Here is an 18,197-nt window from a genome sequence, read left to right as displayed (position 1 = left end):
CAGAACTGTAGTTGATAAAGAGCATCGTGATGTATGCATCTTTGCTGTCCAGGTGTTCCAAGGCTTTGTGTCAAGACAGTATTGCTACATTACAATCCATGTTACTGCTCAGACAGGAGCTGCTATTGCAACAACACCAACCTTTCAAAACACTTCATCACTGTTGATGTGAGTGCCACTGGTTGACAGTCATTTAGGCAGGTTACCACACTCTTCTTGGGTACTGGTAAGATTGATGCATGTTTGGAACAGGTGGGTGCCAAGCCCTGCTGGAGCGAAATGCTGAAAATATCTGTGAATACATTGGCAAGTTGGTCAGCACAATTTTTTAATACTTGGCCAGGCCCCCCACCTGGACTGGATTGTTTTCTTGGATTCACCCTCCTGAATGCAGCATGGATGTTATCTTCAGACACAATCAGGAGAGGATCATGAGGAGTTGTGGGGATGCAGAGTGTTTGTTTATCTTCATTCTTGTGGCTGACTCGGCCATAGAGGGCATTGAGTAATCTGGCCAATGAAGCCTTGCTGTCTCCAACTTTTGGTTTATTTTCTCATAAAATATTCTCACTATTATTCAAGTTTCAAGGATCTCCTGAAACCTGTCAACATTCTCCCTTTAACTATTCTATGGGAACCCTCATCCCTTGTTAACAACGTCATTCACCTTAAGCTGCAAACAAAACCATTCTTCCACTAATGAATAAACACAAAAATGTGCAGCTATTGGTTCCTTATTCTTCCACCACTGAACTGAATACACTTTTTAGACTGTAGAAATGCAGAAAATCTGCTTTGGAGGTCGAAATACAGCAGAAAAATTCAACAGCTCAGGAGGCATCTGTGTAAAAAGTGAATTAGCATTTCAGGTCCAAAAGTAGACATTGCATTCTGGGGAAAAAAAAGTAATTAACTGGATAAAATCTCAAATGAGAGTTTTGAGTTCTAATATTGGTTTATCCGGTTAAAGATCCAATGTTTCCAAACATCTCATGACATTTAAGCAATATTTGAAGACAATGTGTAATATTTTCTGGTAATTATTATTTTTGGATAATTTAGGAGTAAAATTAACTTTGTTTTAAGATAAAGCCATCCAAGACGTCAGAGCTCTGGAAATATACACATATTGGTTTCAATATTACAGCAATGTCCAAACTTAAAAGGATTTGAAATGTTGCAAAGGATGTTAACATTTCCAGTGGTTAGGATAAATGCTATTTAAATATCCTTTCCCCCAAATTAAGATTTCGACGATTACTTGTGCGTGTTTGATGTTCTGCACATTGTAAGAGTTACAAAGAAAGTTTGCGAACTGTTCCAAAGCGGCGTGATCCATGGGGAATTTATCGCACCAGTTCCCTTTAATTTGTGATAGTCCCTTTCCCGCGACTTTCCGGCGTTTCCAGCGCCTTATCCCAACCGCCGGCGGGCAATCTGAAATCACGGAACAAACTCAGAATCCGACCGGCGTGAAGCAGACCAGGTTGAATGTTGCTCGGCGAGAGTATTAAGTAGTCTTGCAACTGAGAGAGTTAGCTGTCCATCTGTCTGCTATAATATTTTACACACACAAGTCAACAACTGGGTCTGCGCTTTGTGATCTTACGCCTCCGGTCAAGGTAGGGGTACAAGCGATCGCACATGAAAGCAATCCAATGCTGGCACTCGCTGCGTTTATAGTTCTTGCAAAGGCAATGTTTGTTTAACATTTTTTTAAGTATTACCTTTATTGGATTCTCCTCGAACCCTGTCGATAGTGGCAGGTGATCTATGCTGTTGAAATGGGTTTATCCCCATTATTTCTGTCCTCCGTCTAATGATTTTGTTGAGTTAAATCGAAGCCTGGATATCACAATACATTCCCTCATCAAGTTTAATGCCTGTGTGATAGTACAGATTCTTTCACCAATGTGTATATGTACAGATGGTAGTGTAGGATGTCTGTGATTGGCTGAGAGTGTTACCACATTCTTTCAGCCTCCACCACATTCAATATCTTTATTGGGTCCACTCGATTGTTGACTTCATCCTTCTCCCTTAGCAACTTAAAGATTTCCCAGTTCTAAAGAAACATTATCCTTGTTTCTCTCTTCACAGATGCTGCTTTATCTGCTGAGTGGTTCCAGTGTTTTCTTTTCGTGAATCTGTCCACTATTGTAAATAGGTACCTCACCCCTCTTGAAACAGATAGTGGGCCATCGATGTTCATGTGTACATATTTGAACCTCCTGTGCTTTGGCTGGATGGGGTGCAGTGGTGCTTTCATGTGTCTCTGCTGGACCTTGGAGATTTAGCAGTGTGTGCACATCCTGACACAGTGTTCAACCTGTTTGTGTAGGCCATGCCACATGAAGCGCTCCGCAATTAGTTGGTTAGTCACCTGGATGGAAGGGTGGGCCAACCCCTGTAAGGTGTCAAACCCTCGGCGCCTCCAGGTTGCTGGTACGATGGGTTGTGGTTGTCTTGTGGAGGTGTCACAGAGGAGTTTGTTACCTCTGTGCCTGATGAGCATGTCTTTGAGGCAGAGGGAAGTGAGTGGGGTTTGGTATAATGATATTTCACTGTCCTCCTTCTGTGCTTCTGCTAGTACTGCGTAATCCACTCCTGGGGCCCAGGCTTGCACCGACTGGATGGATGTTCTTTTTTTTTTTAATTTTTTATTTTTCACACCATAAATCACAATAGCCATGATATACACTTTTTCTTTTCCACACATTTACAGTGACTTTTTCTCCCTCCCCCCTCCCTCCCCCCAAGCCACCCCCCCATCCCCCCCCTCTCATCCATTTTAGGTATACAATCTAGGTTGCATTAATTCAGTTAGACAATGTTGTCATTCAACAAAAATACACCAGAAATTCTACTGAGTCCATTCTTTTCTTTTCTTCTCCTTCCATCAACTTAGGTAATGTTTGTTCCCGGTAGGTTTTCGCTATTGTATTTAATGTAAGGCTCCCATACTTGTTCGAATATTTCAATATTATTTCTTAAACTATATGTTATTTTTTCTAATGGAATACATTTATTCATTTCTATATACCATTGTTGTATTTTCAAATTATCTTCCAATTTCCAGGTTGACATAATACATTTTTTTGCTACGGCTAGGGCTATCTTAACAAATCTTTTTTGTGCATCCTCCAAGTCAATTCCAAATTCTTTATTTTTTATGTTACTTAGGAGAAAGATCTCTGGATTCTTTGGTATATTTTTTTCTGTTATTTTATTTAATATCTGATTGAGATCATCCCAAAATTTTTCTACTCTCTCACATGTCCAGATTGCATGAATTGTTGTTCCCCTTTCTTTTTTACATCGAAAACATCTATCAGATACTGTTGGGTCCCATTTATTTAACTTTTGCGGTGTAATGTATAGTCTGTGTAACCAATTATATTGTATCATACGCAGCCTCGTATTTATTGTATTTCTCGTTCCAGAGCATATCTTCTCCCATGTTTCCTTTTTTATCTTTATATTTAAATCTTGTTCCCATTTTTGTTTAGTTTTACCATTTGTTTCCTCATTTTCCTTTTCTTGCAGTTTAATATACATATTTTTTATAAATCTTTTGATTAACATTGTATCTGTAATCACATATTCAAGGTTACTTCCCTCTGGTAAACTCAAGTTGCTTCCTAATTTATCTTTCAAGTAGGATCTCAGTTGGTAATATGCCAGCGCTGTATCTCCAGTTATATTGTACTTATCTCTCATTTGTTCAAAGGATAAGAATCTACTTCCTGAAAAACAATTTTCTATTCTTTTAATCCCTTTTTTTTCCCATTTTCTAAAGGCAAGGTTGTCTATTGTAAAAGGGAGTAGCTTATTTTGCGTCAATATTAGTTTTGGTATTTGGTAATTTATTTTATTTCTTTCTACATGAATCTTCTTCCATATATTGAGGAGATGGTGTAATACTGGAGAAGTTCTATGTTGTACCAATTTTTCGTCCCATTTATATAATATGTGTTCAGGTATCTTTTCCCCTATTTTATCTAATTCTAGTCTCGTCTAGTCTGGTTTTTCCCTTGTTTGATAAAAATCTGATAGGTACCTTAATTGTGCGGCTCTATAATAATTTTTGAAGTTTGGCAATTGTAAGCCTCCTTGTTTATACCATTCTGTTAATTTGTCTAGTGCTATCCTCGGTTTCCCCCCTCTCCATAAAAATCTCCTTATTATTTTCTTTAACTCTTTGAAGAATTTTTCTGTCAGTTGTATTGGCAATGCCTGAAATAAGTATAGTATCCTTGGAAAAATGTTCATTTTAATACAGTTTATCCTTCCTATCAGTGTTAGTGGTAGCTCTTTCCAATGCTCTAAATCGTCCTGTAATTTTTTCATTAGTGGATTGTAATTGAGTTTATATAATTGGCCTAGATTTTTGTTTATTTGCACACCTAGGTATCTTATTGCCTGCGTTTGCCATCTGAATGGGGATTCCTCCTTAAATTTTGAGAAATCCGCGTTATTCATAGGCATTGCTTCACTTTTATTTACGTTTATCTTGTATCCCGACACTTCTCCATATTCCTTCAATTTCTTATATAGTTCTTTTATTGATAGTTCTGGTTCTGTTAAGTACACTATCACATCATCCGCAAACAGACTGATTTTATATTCCCTGTCTTTTATTTTTATTCCTTTTATATTATTATCTCTTCTTATCGATTCTGCTAGTGGTTCTATAGCTAGCGCAAACAATAATGGTGATAGTGGGCATCCCTGCCGCGTTGACCTGCTTAAGTTAAATTGCTTTGATACATGTCCATTTACTGTCACTTTCGCTAACGGTCCCTTATATAATGCTTTAATCCAATTAATATACTTCTCCGGTAAACTGAATTTTTGCAATACTTTGAACAAGTAATTCCATTCTACTCTGTCGAAGGCCTTCTCTGCGTCTAAAGCAACTGCTACTGCCGGTGCTTTATTTCCTTCTACTGCATGAATTAAGTTAATAAATTTACAAATATTGTCTGTTGTGCGTCTTTTTTTGATAAATCCAGTTTGGTCTAAATTTACCATTTTCGGTACCTGTTCTGCTAATCTGTTCGCTAATAGTTTAGCTATTATCTTATAATCTGTGTTTAGCAGAGATATTGGTCTATATGACGCTGGTGAGAGTGGATCTTTCCCTTGTTTTAGTATCACTGTAATTATTGCTGTTTTACATGAATCTGGTAAGTTTTGTGTCTCATCAATCTGGTTGATTACATCCAGGAGGGGCGGTATTATTAGGTCTTTAAATGTTTTGTAGAATTCTATTGGGAGTCCATCCTCTCCTGGTGTCTTATTATTTGGTAAATTTTTTATTATCTCTTGTATTTCTACTGTTCCAAATGGTTCTGTTAATTTATTTTGTTCCTCTATTTGTAGTTTTGGTAGTTCAATTTTAGTCAAAAATTCATCTATTTTCCCTTCTTTCCCTTCGTTTTCGGTTCGGTATAATTGTTCATAGAATTCTCTGAAGTTTTCCTTAATTTCTTTTGGATTATATGTAATTTGTTTGTCTTTTTTCCTTGTTGCCAATACCATTTTCTTAGTTTGCTCTGTCTTAAGCTGCCATGCTAGGATTTTGTGTGTTTTTTCCCCTAGTTCATAATATTTCTGTTTTGTCTTCATTATATTCTTCTCCACCTTATATGTTTGTAATGTTTCATATTTTATTTTTTTATCCGCCAATTCTCTTCTTTTGGTTGTATCTTCCTTTATTGCTAATTTTTTTTCTATGTATATTATTTCCCTTTCCAACTGCTCTGTTTCCTGATTATAGTCCTTCTTCATCTTGGTTGCATAACTTATTATTTGCCCTCTAATGAATGCTTTCATTGCGTCCCATAGTATAAACTTATCTTCCACTGATTCCGTATTTACTTCAAAGTACATTTTTAATTGTTTTTCAATAAATTCTCTAAAATCCTGTCTTTTAAGTAGCATGGGGTTTAATCTCCATCTATACATTCTTGGAGGGATGTCTTCTAGCTCTATTGCCAATAACAGGGGTGAGTGGTCCGATAATAGTCTAGCTTTATATTCCGTTTTCCTAACTCTCCCTTGAATGTGGGCTGATAACAGGAATAGGTCTATCCTTGAGTATGTTTTATGTCTAGTCGAGTAGTATGAGTATTCCTTTTCTTTTGGGTTTTGTTTCCTCCATATGTCCACAAGTTTAATTTCTTGCATTGATTTAATTATAAATTTGGTTACTTTGTTCTTCCTGTTAATTTTCTTCCCCGTTTTATCCATATTTGGATCCAAATTCAGATTGAAATCCCCTCCTATTAGTATGTTCCCTTGCGTATTAGCTACCTTCAAAAAGATATCTTGCATAAACTTTTGATCTTCTTCGTTAGGTGAATATATATTAAGTAGATTCCAAAGCTCTGAATATATCTGACATTTTATCATAACATATCTCCCTGCTGGATCTATTATTTCCTCTTCTATTTTAAATGGCACATTTTTGCTAATTAATATAGCCACTCCTCTTGCTTGTGAATTATACGATGCTGCTGTTACATGTCCTACCCAATCTCTCTTTAATTTCTTGTGCTCCAATTCAGTTAAGTGTGTTTCTTGGACAAATGCTATATCTATTTTTTCCTTTTTCAGTAAATTTAGTAGTTTCTTCCTTTTAATTTGGTTATGTATTCCATTAATATTTAGAGTCATATAGTTCAGCGTAGCCATTTTATATTTTGTTTATCTTCTCTTTCTGTTTTTCCATCATTACCTTTCCTCCTTTTCCATTTCTGTTTTCTTATTTTCAACTCTTTACCAGACAACATTCCTACAACATCCAACATTTTCCTTATTCTCCTATTTCTATCTTCTTTATCCCCAATCTCCCCTTCCCCTCCTGAGTTGCCCTTTATCCCTTGTCGGACAACCACATCTCCCCTCTCCATTTGGATTTGCGAATCCACTCGCAAGCGTCAACTGATTTTGCAGTGACCGCTCTTTTCCCCCACCCAGCCCCCCCCAGAAAAGATTTCGCTTTTTATATGTCACAAAGGTCACTCTTTTAATTCCCTCCTTATTCTCTCTATTCCATTACCTTCCCTTATTAATTCTTGTCTATACTCTCTATGTTTTCCTCTAATTACAGATACTTTCACATATGCCCATTGTCTCTATTCACTCTTATACCTCTTTACCCGCATACATATCAACCGTGGTCATTTTTACCCTCCTTACCCGTCTTCATCCCTCAGTCTATTTTTGTCTTTACCCACATACATATCAATCGTGATAATTTTTGCTCTCATTACCCGTCTTCATCCCTCAGTCTATTTTTGTAATTGTTCTGCAAATTTTCGTGCTTCTTCTGGATCCGAGAATAGTCTGTTTTGTTGTCCTGGAATAAATATTTTCAATACCGCAGGATGCTTCAGTGTAAATTTATATCCTTTCTTCCATAAAATCGCTTTTGCTGCATTGAACTCTTTTCTCTTCTTTAGGAGTTCAAAGCTTATATCTGGATAAATGAAGATTTTTTGCCCTTTATACTCCAGTGGTTTGTTGCCCTCTCTTACTTTTTCCATTGTCTTCTCCAGTACCTTTTCTCTTGTAGTATATCTTAGGAATTTTACTACAATAGATCTTGGTTTTTGTTGTGGTTGTGGTTTAGGGGCCAATGCTCTATGTGCCCTTTCTATTTCCATTTCTTGCTGTAGTTCTGGACATCCTAGGGCCTTAGGGATCCATTCTTTTATAAACTCCCTCATATTCTTGCCTTCTACATCTTCCTTAAGGCCCACTATCTTTATGTTATTTCTTCTGTTATAATTTTCCATTATATCTATTTTTTGGGCTAATAATTCTTGTGTCTCTTTAGTTTTTTTATTAGATTCCTCCAATTTCTTTTTTAAGTCTTCTACCTCCATTTCTGCTGCTATTGCCCGTTCTTCCATCTTGTCCATTTTTTCCCCCATTTCTGTTAAGGTCATATCCATTTTATTTATTTTCTTTTCTGTGTTGTTTATTCTTCTTCTTAAATCATTGAATTCCTGTGTTTGCCATTCTTTAAATGACTCCATGTATCCTCTAACAAGAGCAAGTATATCCTTTACCTTGCCTTTCCCTTTATCTATTTCACTGTATTCTTCCTCTTCTTCTTCCTCTAGGTTGACCATCTGTTGTTTCTTTGCTGCCCTTTCCTCCTCTTCTTTCTTGTTTCCATTGTCTTCTGTGGTCTCTTCTTGCTGCAGGTGTTCTGCAGCTGTCGTTGCCGGCTGTGGAGATCGACTCCCCAGCTGGTGCCCCCTCCCGTCGGTGTGTTTTTTTTCATGCGCGGTTGCGCACTTTTACTCGGCTCTGTGAGCCATTGTTGTAGTTCTCTTTCTACCGACCTGAGGTAGTGGGGTCTTCTCTCCACAGCGTGCCTCTTCGGACAGGTAAGGCCTTCACCTTCTTCCTCCGTTGTCTTCTCTTCCTCTCTTCTTTCCGTTGATTTTGATTTTTCTCCTTTTGTCTCCATCTTCTTTCCACCTTTATACTCACTTTTCTTTAACTTGTATTTCTGTGCCTTTGTATTTTCTCTTGTTTTTCCCGACTTTTCTGGAGAGGGCTGGAGTTCACCGTCCGGCCACTACTCCATCACGTGACTCCCAACCGATGGATGTTCTTGATAGGGTGTGCGCCACCGCGTTGTTCTTCCACGAGACATGTTTGATCATGGTGGTGAATTCAGACACTAGGAAAGGTGGCGCTGTTGGCGGGCTGACCAAGGGTCAGACACTTTGGCGAATACAAAGAGGAACGTGCTATATTTGACTTCTGGGAGCCACAGGAGTCGGCTGAAGGCAGTGAGTGGATTCCATGGTTCTTCTATTAATATTTTGAAAACATCACTGTCTGCCGTTTGGGAGGCATCCACGGTGAGGGCCATACGGACATCCATCTGGGGTGGACCAGGAGTGTGGCATTGACTAGTGCATCCTTGACCTGGTCAAACGTTGCTGTCGCCTCTTCCATCCAGGCCACTTCTTTGGCTTTGCTGGACATCAAACCAAAAGTGGGTGCATAATTCGGGCTGCTAAGGGAACAAACCGGTGGTAGGTTAACCTCTTAATTCTTGCAGAGGTTTGACCGTTTTGGGTCTGGTGAAATGGTGAATGACCTCCACTTTCCAGATCAGGGGAACAGCTCTGTGACAGTCGATCCGGTGTCCCAAAAATTCGATGGTGGACAGGCCGAACTGGCACTTGGCGAGGTTGACTGCCAATCTGTAGTTCCTGAGCTGGCAGCAGAGGAGTCACAGATGGGTCAGATGCTCTTGGTGGGAGTGCCTGGCTACCAGGATATTGTCCAGGCAGATGAACAGAAAGTCCAAGTAAAGCCCAACAGGTCCATGAGGTGTTGAAAGGTCTGCACCGCGTTTTTAAGGCCAAATGGCATCCTCAGGAATTCAAACAGGCCGAATGGGATTATGATGGCTGTGTTTAGGACATCCTTGAGATGGACTGGGACCTGGTGATACCCACGCACCAGGTCTATCTTGAAAAAGATGCATGCCCTGTGCAGGTTGGCTGTGAAGTCCTGGATGTATGGGATTGGGTATCAATTGGAGACGGTTGCATCATTCAGCCTCCTGTAGTCTCCACACAGCCTCCATCCTCCTGTGGACTTGGGCACCATATGGAGCCCATGGGCTGTCTGAGTGGTGCACGATCCCCATCTCCTCCATCTTGTTAAACTCCTTTCTCGTGAGCCGGAGCTTGTCTGGAGGTAGCCTATGGGCCTGGGCATGCAGGGGTGTTGTCCATGCTGCTGGAGTTGTTTGTATTGGGTCCAAATACCTTTTGGCTGTTAAGTACTAAACTGAAAGGAACAAGGTAAGTCTTGCACAGTTCTGGCGTAACTGCTCTACTGGTTTTAAATTGGGTGCTTAAAGAGGCCCGCCTGGTCCCAGAGTCCTTAGTGCCCCAGCAGGGCAGAAGTGACATCAACTTCCAGGCCACGCTGAGCGTCTCCATGGATGCCGTTGGCTGTGCGCTTGCATGAGGCTGCTGGCGCCCGTTTGCTTGTCATGCGGGTGAACCGCTACAAGCACAGCTTACATGTCTCAACAGACATACAACTCTATGCTAATTTACTTTTTGAACCTTCTAATGCGCTTCAGTCAGTGTTGTCATTATTACCCAATTACAATGCTTCAAATCACGTGGTTTCGTCTGCACGCGCTACAAGCACACGCTGTTGTTTTTGTTGCTGCTGCTGTTTTTTTTATAGTCGTTGCTTTTGTCAAGTTTTCTGGTGTTTTAGCTACAATATTGTGGTAATTAGTTTTTGGGAACCTATATTAAGAACCTTTTTGAGAATGAAGTAATAATTTAAAGGTGTAATTTTAATTTTGCTAGTTGTTTAACTCTACTATTGCATTCAGCGATATATGGAAATTATGATTTACGAGTAATATTAGTACAAAAGAACATTACTAAGGATTCTGTATGGTCTGGTAAGGGAGGAGGTCCATGGAGGTGGTGTTGACCCCATGAGTTAAAACGCTGGTGACGCCACGGCTTGTTAAAAAGTTCTGCTCAAACATCATCGTGGATTCTTAAGGCTTTTAATGCTTCGCATACGCTGTCATTGTACTAACCTCATTTCAACTATTCAGCCCTCTTTTCTTAGGCAGCCCCTTGGCATCCAGGATGATTCCCATCCATTCTGGGCTAATGGGCCCGATGTGCAGACTCAGAGGGGGCAGGAGGCGACAGGGTGGGCGAGTGGGGGCTTTAATGGGTGTCCTTTTTTTCTCTCTGTTCCTTTTTCTGGTCCAGCCAGTTTCAGTTTGAACGTATCTGCCATTTGCTACAACCTCTTTCCATGCTGTGTTTTCTTCCTCTCTCCCCTTCATTTCATTCCCCCGCCCCCGCCCTCTCTCCCCTTCATTTCATTCCCCCGCCCCCGCCCTCTCTCCCCTTCATTTCATTCCCCCGCCCCCGCCCTCTCTCCCCTTCATTTCATTCCCCCGCCCCCGCCCTCTCTCCCCTTCATTTCATTCCCCCGCCCCCGCCCTCTCTCTCCTTGCACAGGACAAGTGGGAGGACGCGCGTCGGACGCTGTGACCCGCCCCCAGCGTAGTGACTGACAGGCCGGCAATGCGGCTGCGCAGTGAGGCGCGGAGCGAGAGAATGGCGTTGAAGGCGACGGAGGAATGGGTGAGGCGTCGAGTGGCGTTGGAGGAGGAGCGGCTGGGTAAGCCAGAGTTGGAGTGTTTTTGTACTGGCGCCGGGGTAATGTGCAACCCCAGAGTTGGGGTGGAGCCTGGCCTCTGCCCTGAGCTGCATCTGGTGAGGGTTCGCGACTCTGGTGTCAGGTTGGGGTCCATAGTGAACGTTGCTGCTTCAAATAGTATGAATGAAGCAACCTCCACGAACAGGTGCAAATGAGTGTGGAAAAGTTTCCCTGCAAGCGCAGAATCATTGCATCGTCTGGAGAAATCTGCATAGATCAGTTAAACGACTCGGTTTTGCTTTGAATGGCCTACGTGGTCTTTTTTAAAAACAAAATACGTCGAACTATGTGCAGACCTATTACCCAGTGGCAGTGGCTTGATCTTTTTTTATTTGGATTGAATGATAATTTATTCAATGCAGTAATCAGAGCATGAGCCTACTTTGTTAACAGAATCTGGCTTTAATACTGCTGTTGAATCTGAAGCCAAAGCAATCTGCTGGAGGAGCTCGGGGGAGTAGCGTTCATGAGGGAAAATAATATTTAATGTTTTGGAGTGAACTCCTTCATCAAGACTGTGATGATAGAGAAGAGAACCTAGTATTAGGACTTGGTTCCATGGAATGTAGAAGGATGAAGGGAAAGTTGGTAGAGGTATCCAAAATTATGATGGTATAGTAAATGCAAACAGACCTTTTTAGAGATTAGGAGAGGTTTAAAAAAAATAGAGGACATGGGTTAAAGATGAAAGGGGAAAGGTTTAAAGGGAACGTTATGTGGAACTTCTAAGAGAGGAGGAGTATGAAGGGATAGGGTCCTGGTGTAGGTCAGTGGGACTGGGCAGAATAATAGTTTGGCACAAGGGCTATCGGGCCTGTTTCGGTGCCGTAGTCTTCTATGGTTCTGAAGAGGACAGGGTTGGAGGAACAGGTTGGGACCCCATGTGGGATGAGTGAACCAGAGAGAGGGTGAAGCATGATGTACAGAGGCAACAGGCTGGTGATAGGCAAAGTGGAAGAGAGACAAGCCAAACAAAGGGGTCTGGTAGAGGAAGATGAGTCACAGGGGGTGGAGTGTGTGATTTAGAAGATAGTGGTTGAAGAGGAAAAGGTGATAGTCATGGTGTAAGGATAGACCAGATGGTACCAATGTGGGGCAGGAGGAGGAAGAGGACAGAAGAATTCAGTGTGGAAGTGGAAGGGGATGGAACGAAGGGGGAGGGTGTGAATGGGTGGGGTTGAGAGAATGTGGGTGGGAAGGGGGAAAGAGCAGAATTGATAGCAAAAACTGTGTGGATAACAAAATGAGGTCAATCCTAGTGTGGGAGTCATACAAAATAAAAGGAGTTGTCCTTGGTTCAAGGGTGTGTTTGCCTCCACACATCTGTCAAATTTAGATTTTTCCTAAAAGACAAAGTGGTTTTGGGTGCTTTTATTTTGGATACTGTTTGCGTTTATTTGTCCAGAATAGGGTCCAAACAAAAATTGAAGTCATCCCCTATAAGTATATTTTTTCGTCCCCCTAAAACCTTAAGGAAGATCTCTTGAATAAAGGATTCATCATCATAGTTAGGTACATATAGGTTTAAAAGTTTGGACTCTATTCTGGACAAATGAACACAAAATAAAGGTGGCCAAAACCACTTCGGCTATTTTGAAAGATCTAAATTTGACAGATGTATGGAGGCAAATACCCCTTCAAACCAGCGATTAATCCTTTTATTCCGCACCTCATGACCCCCATGCTAGCAAGAGATCTTCTGTCACACAAGCCTTCCCCTCTAAACACCCTGTCTTGGGTCATCAAGTGACACCTGTCTTGGAAGAGGACTGGGGAAGCCTAGGCTGGACAGACGGACACACGCACACTGCTGTCAGGACATCAGTTCTGGCACGACAACAATGCTGGCACCCCTAGACAAAGTAACTCAGTCTTCTTTCTCCCACTGTAACTACTGGGTGAGCACACTGACAGTCTAACTGACTGCCCTCCAACCAATCAAACCCACCCATTTTTGTTATCAGCACAGTCAGTTCATATATTTTCTAATTTAAAGTTATGAGTTCCCTCTCTTGTATCACTTCTGCTCTTTCCCCCTTCCCACCCACATGCTCTCAACCCACCTATTCACACCTTCCCCTTCCCTTTGGTTCCATCCTCTTACACCTCCACTTCCACACTGAATTCTTCTGTTCTCTTCTTCCTCCTGCTCCACGTTGGTACCATCTGGTATCTTTACACCACAACTATCACCTTTTTCTCTTCAACCACTGCCTTCTAATCACACACTCCACCCTATATTACTCGTCTTTCTCTACCAGATTCCATTGTTTTTCTTAACTCTCTCGCACTTTGCCTGTCACCTGCCAATCTCTTACACTAAACCATATGGGGTCCCACCCTGTTCCTCCAACTCTGACTCTATTTTGATGCCAGAAAAAATCCACCAACTCTTAAAGATGGTGTCTGAATCCTACCCAACTCCAAAAACGAGAATTTTACAATTCATGAGAATTCAGATGAAGTTGTTCTGTGAGATAAACTGTCCCTCTTCACTAAATAGTTTTATTCTTTCTTTTCAAATAATTTTTAAATTGTGTTTTATCAGAAAAACAAAAAAAAAGCAGTAAATCAATTGCAATGATACTTTCGCATATTTACAAATAATAACATATGGTAGAGTAGCAATACTTCTGAATTCTAAATCTAATAAATAGTACCCTGGACAATTTTATTTTAGGACCAGGGACACGACTGAACCCACAGGGGAAAGAAAAGATCATGCACTGCTGTGAAGCATTGAAGTAGCGCTGGGAAAAACTGACAGCAAGGTGTGAAGCACTAAAACAGCACTGGGAAAGCTGACAGCTGCCAAAAGCGTGTCGCTGGAAGCCGGTGGGGTCGCGGAGAGTGTGCCCGCTGCTGTCAACCGCTCTTCACCAATAGGGGGAGGTGAAGGCATGCGTTGGGGCAGTTGGAGAGCCCAGCATGCTGAGATTTTGAATGGGTGGGTTTGATTGGTTGGAGGGCAGTCAGTTAGACTGTCAGTGTGCTCACCCAGTAGTTACAGTGGGAGAAAGAAGACTGAGTTACTTTGTCTAGGGATGCCAGCATTGTTGTCGTGCCAGTACTGATGTCCTGACAGCAGTGTGCGTGTGTCCGTCTGTCCAGCCTAGGCTTCTCCAGTCCTCTTCCAAGACAGGTGTCACTTGATGACCCAAGACAGGGTGTTAAGAGGGGAAGGCTTGTGTGACAGAAGATCTCTTGCTAAACCTAAAGTGGGCTTTGGAGGTGTGAACCTGGTGAGTGACTAGGAGGTCACTGAGTTTAAAAACTCCCAAAGGTTAAAAACTTTTGAAGAAATCAAAGGTGGTTGTTGACCATTTGAAGCTCAGGAAAGTAATAAGTCTACAGTGATCACATCCATCTGTCTCCAGCTAAAGATCAGTGTGCAACCAAACTAAGAATCATAAACCTGTGGTGCGGGAACTGATAGGACAGTTCGGAGAGAGAGCGGGGCAGCGGGATCAGTGTGGGGACAAACCCGTGTTGACAGCCCGCGTCAGCCGCCCCATGGTGTGGGGACTGATATAGGGCTGTGGGGAGAGAGCGGGGCAGTGGGATCAGTGTGGGGACAAACCCGTGTTGACAGCCTGCGTCAGCCGCCCCATGATGTGGGGACTGATATAGGGCTGTGGGGAGAGAGCGGGGCAGTGGGATCAGTGTGGGGACAAACCCGTGTTGACAGCCCGCGTCAGCCGCCCCATGGTGTGGGGACTGATATAGGGCTGTGGGGAGAGAGCGGGGCAGTGGGATCAGTGTGGGGACAAACCCGTGTTGACAGCCTGCGTCAGCCGCCCCATGATGTGGGGACTGATATAGGGCTGTGGGGAGAGAGCGGGGCAGTGGGATCAGTGTGGGGACAAACCCGTGTTGACAGCCCGCGTCAGCCGCCCCATGGTGTGGGGACTGATATAGGGCTGTGGGGAGAGAGCGGGGCAGTGGGATCAGTGTGAGGATGTCAGACGTGGGATGTCCCCGCACTGACAGCCCGCGCCAGCTGCCCCTGCCTTGACGTCCAACACCGGGGGGAAGGGGCAGCTGGGAGGGGGGCTGTCAGGCACTCAGCAGCTGACTATCATCCCCTTAGCAGCCGCTTTCAGGTGGCTGAATTCCTGTGGCGGGCGGGACCTCAGTGCACTGGCGATTATCCCAGGGTTACAAAGTTTGCCTCGCATGCGCCTCCTGCGCTCTCGTGGCCTCCCGATATCCACATATGGGCATAATATGCGGCTTAACGTCGGGGCGATTTTGGCCACCTGAAAGTAGCTAATTGCTGCTGGTGAGGCACAACAATTGAAAGAGGAAAGAAAGAAAGAATGAAAAGAAAAAAAATAAGCCCACAGCAATAAAGGTTAAAATTCATATATAAATATCAACAAGCGGCCTCAGGGGAGCCAAGCAAACACGCCCAGGGACATTCATCGTTGCCCCTAATTAGTCAAATGATGGAAGTGAGCTAGAAATGGACCCTAAGTCTGAGCAAAATAAATTTTGATTTTCATGACATTATGCATAATATTCTCCAGATTTAAAAAGGACATATGTAATAGCCATTGATTATATGTAGGTGAGAACTTCTCTTTCCATTTCAACAGAATTGCTGTTCTTGCTAATAAAGTGGAGAATTCTATAATTTGTCTTTGATGAGAAAATAAAATAATATTTCTATCTTTAGAAAAACCAAATAGTGCAATTACTGGACATGGATATAAAATTATCCTAAATATGGTTGAAAAAGTTCTTTAAAAATGTCAGTCCAATATTTTTGCAAATTAGGGCAAGTCCAAAACATATATAACAAAGAGACATTGAATATTTTACATTTGTTCTAAAATGAACTAGTATCAGAATAAATTTGAGCAAGTTTGACTTTGGAGAAAAGTATACTATGTAGCACTTTGAATTGAATAAGACTAGGCCGAGCACACAATGATGAATCGTAAATCAGTCCCAGAATTGAAGTCCATTCTTCTTCTGAGGAAGAGATATTCAGAAAATTTTCCCATTTAGTTTTAATTCCACTTAAATTGCTTTTGTATTCAACAGTTAATAATATAAAGTGCATATCATATCTTGTATAACCATATAACAATTACAGCTCGGAAACAAGCCAATTTGGCCCTTCTAGTCCGCACTGATCCAAGTAACTTCTTCTAATCCCACTTACCAGCACTCTGCCCATATCCCTCCATCCCCCTCCCATCCATATACTTATCCAACTCTTTCTTAAATGACAAAATTGACCCTGCCTCCACCACCTTTCCCGGAAGCCCATTCCACACAGTAACCACTCTCTGAGTAAAGAAGTTCCCCCTCATGTTACTCCTAAACCTTTGCCCGTCAACTTGTATCCATCCATCTCTCCTACTCTCAATGGAAAAAGCCTTTCCACATCAACTCTATCTCTCTCATTATCTTAAACACCTCTATCAAATCCCCTCTCAGTCTTCTACGTTCCAAGGAATAAAGACCTAATTTGCTCAATCTTTCCTTATATTCCAGATGCTGAAACCCAGGCAACATTTTTGTAAATCTTCTTTGCATTCTCTCTCTATCTTGTTAATCTCCTTCCTATAAATCGGTGACCAGAACTGCACGCAGTACTCTAAATTTGGCCTCACCAATGCCTTGTACAGTTTCATCATTATTTCCCAACTCCTATATTTTATGCACTGATTTATATAGGCAAGCATTCACCACCCTATCCTACCTTCAGGGAACAATGCACAGTTATTCCTAAATCTGCTCCACTGCATTCTTCAATGCCCTCCCATTTACCACATATGTCTTGCTTTGATTATTCTTTGCAAAATAAAGAACCTCACACTTATCAGCATTAAACTCCATCTGCCATCTTTCTGCCCACTCCTCTAAGCAGTTTAAATCTCTCTGCAATCTTTGAAAACCCTCTTCATCATCCACAATTCCCTCTATTTTGGTATCATCTGCATATTTACTAATACAATTTACCACCCCATCCTCCGTATCATTAATATATATCACAAACAGCAGTGGTCCCAATACCGTACCCTGAGGTACTCCGCTTGTCACCGGCCTCCATCCTGATGAACAATGATCTACTACTACGCTTTGGCATCTTCCTTCCAGCCACTGTTGAATCCATTTGACTATCTCTAAATTAATACCCAAGGACTTAGCCTTCCTAACTAACCTCCCATGTGGAACTTTATTGAAGGCCTTACTGAAGTCCATACAGACAACATGCACTACTCTACCCTCATCAACATTCCTAGTCACCTCTTCAAACAATTCAAGAAGATTGGTCAAACACAACCTTCCAGGCACAAATCCGTGTTGAGTGTCCCTGATCAGACCCTGTCCCTCCATATACTTATATATACTATATCTAAGAACGCTTTCCATCAATTTACATACCACAGACATCAAACTTACAGGCCGATAATTGCTAGGCTTGCTCCTTGAACCCTTTTTAAACAAAGGAACCACATGCGCAACACGCCAATCCTTCGGCACTATATCCATTTCTAATGACATTTGAAAAAATTTCTGCCAGAGCGTCTGCTATTTCCTCACTAACTTCTCTCAAGGTCCTGGGGAAAATCCTGTCAGGACCTGGAGACTTATCCACCTTTATATGTTTCAAAACCTCCAGTACTACCTCTTTCTTAAACACTATCGTCTCCATATATACCCCCTTTGCTTCCTTTCCCTGCACAGTTCAATATCCTTCTTGAAATTGTTCAAGACCTCCCCCATCTCTTTTGGCTCCACACACATTTGTCCTTTCTAATTCTTCATTGGACCAGTTTTATCTCTCACTTTCCTTTTGCTATTTACAGATTTGTAGAAACCCTTTGGATTTATTTTCACCCTGCTTGCTATAGCCACCTCATACCTTTTAGCTTTTCTAATTTCTTTCTTAAGATTCTTTTTACATTCAATATAGTACCCAAGCATCTTTT

General features: G+C 41.8%; 2 protein-coding genes across 3 annotated transcripts in view; one reads left to right on the top strand and one right to left on the bottom strand.

The window, feature by feature from the left end:
• The window catches only part of LOC138748741 (sodium/hydrogen exchanger 3-like), a 175,047-nt gene extending 172,620 nt beyond the window's left edge, over window positions 1–2,427 (bottom strand). Inside the window, exon 1 of the mRNA XM_069909427.1 lies at window positions 1,728–2,427. Within this exon, the coding sequence (XP_069765528.1) occupies window positions 1,728–1,800 (73 nt within the window). The 5' untranslated portion in view covers window positions 1,801–2,427. The remainder of the gene's footprint in view (window positions 1–1,727) is intronic.
• An 8,623-nt stretch (window positions 2,428–11,050) lies between these two features.
• LOC138748729 (centrosomal protein of 72 kDa-like) overlaps window positions 11,051–18,197 on the top strand; it is a 254,596-nt gene continuing 247,449 nt past the window's right edge. For both annotated transcript variants that reach the window (XM_069909398.1, XM_069909405.1), the window contains exon 1: window positions 11,051–11,211. In XM_069909398.1, the coding sequence (XP_069765499.1) occupies window positions 11,115–11,211 (97 nt within the window). In that variant the 5' untranslated portion in view covers window positions 11,051–11,114. The remainder of the gene's footprint in view (window positions 11,212–18,197) is intronic.

The sequence above is a fragment of the Narcine bancroftii genome, chromosome 1, assembly GCF_036971445.1.
Source record: "Narcine bancroftii isolate sNarBan1 chromosome 1, sNarBan1.hap1, whole genome shotgun sequence".
In the NCBI taxonomy this organism is placed as follows: Eukaryota; Metazoa; Chordata; class Chondrichthyes; order Torpediniformes; family Narcinidae; genus Narcine; species Narcine bancroftii.
This window is presented reverse-complemented; position numbering and strand designations above follow the sequence as displayed.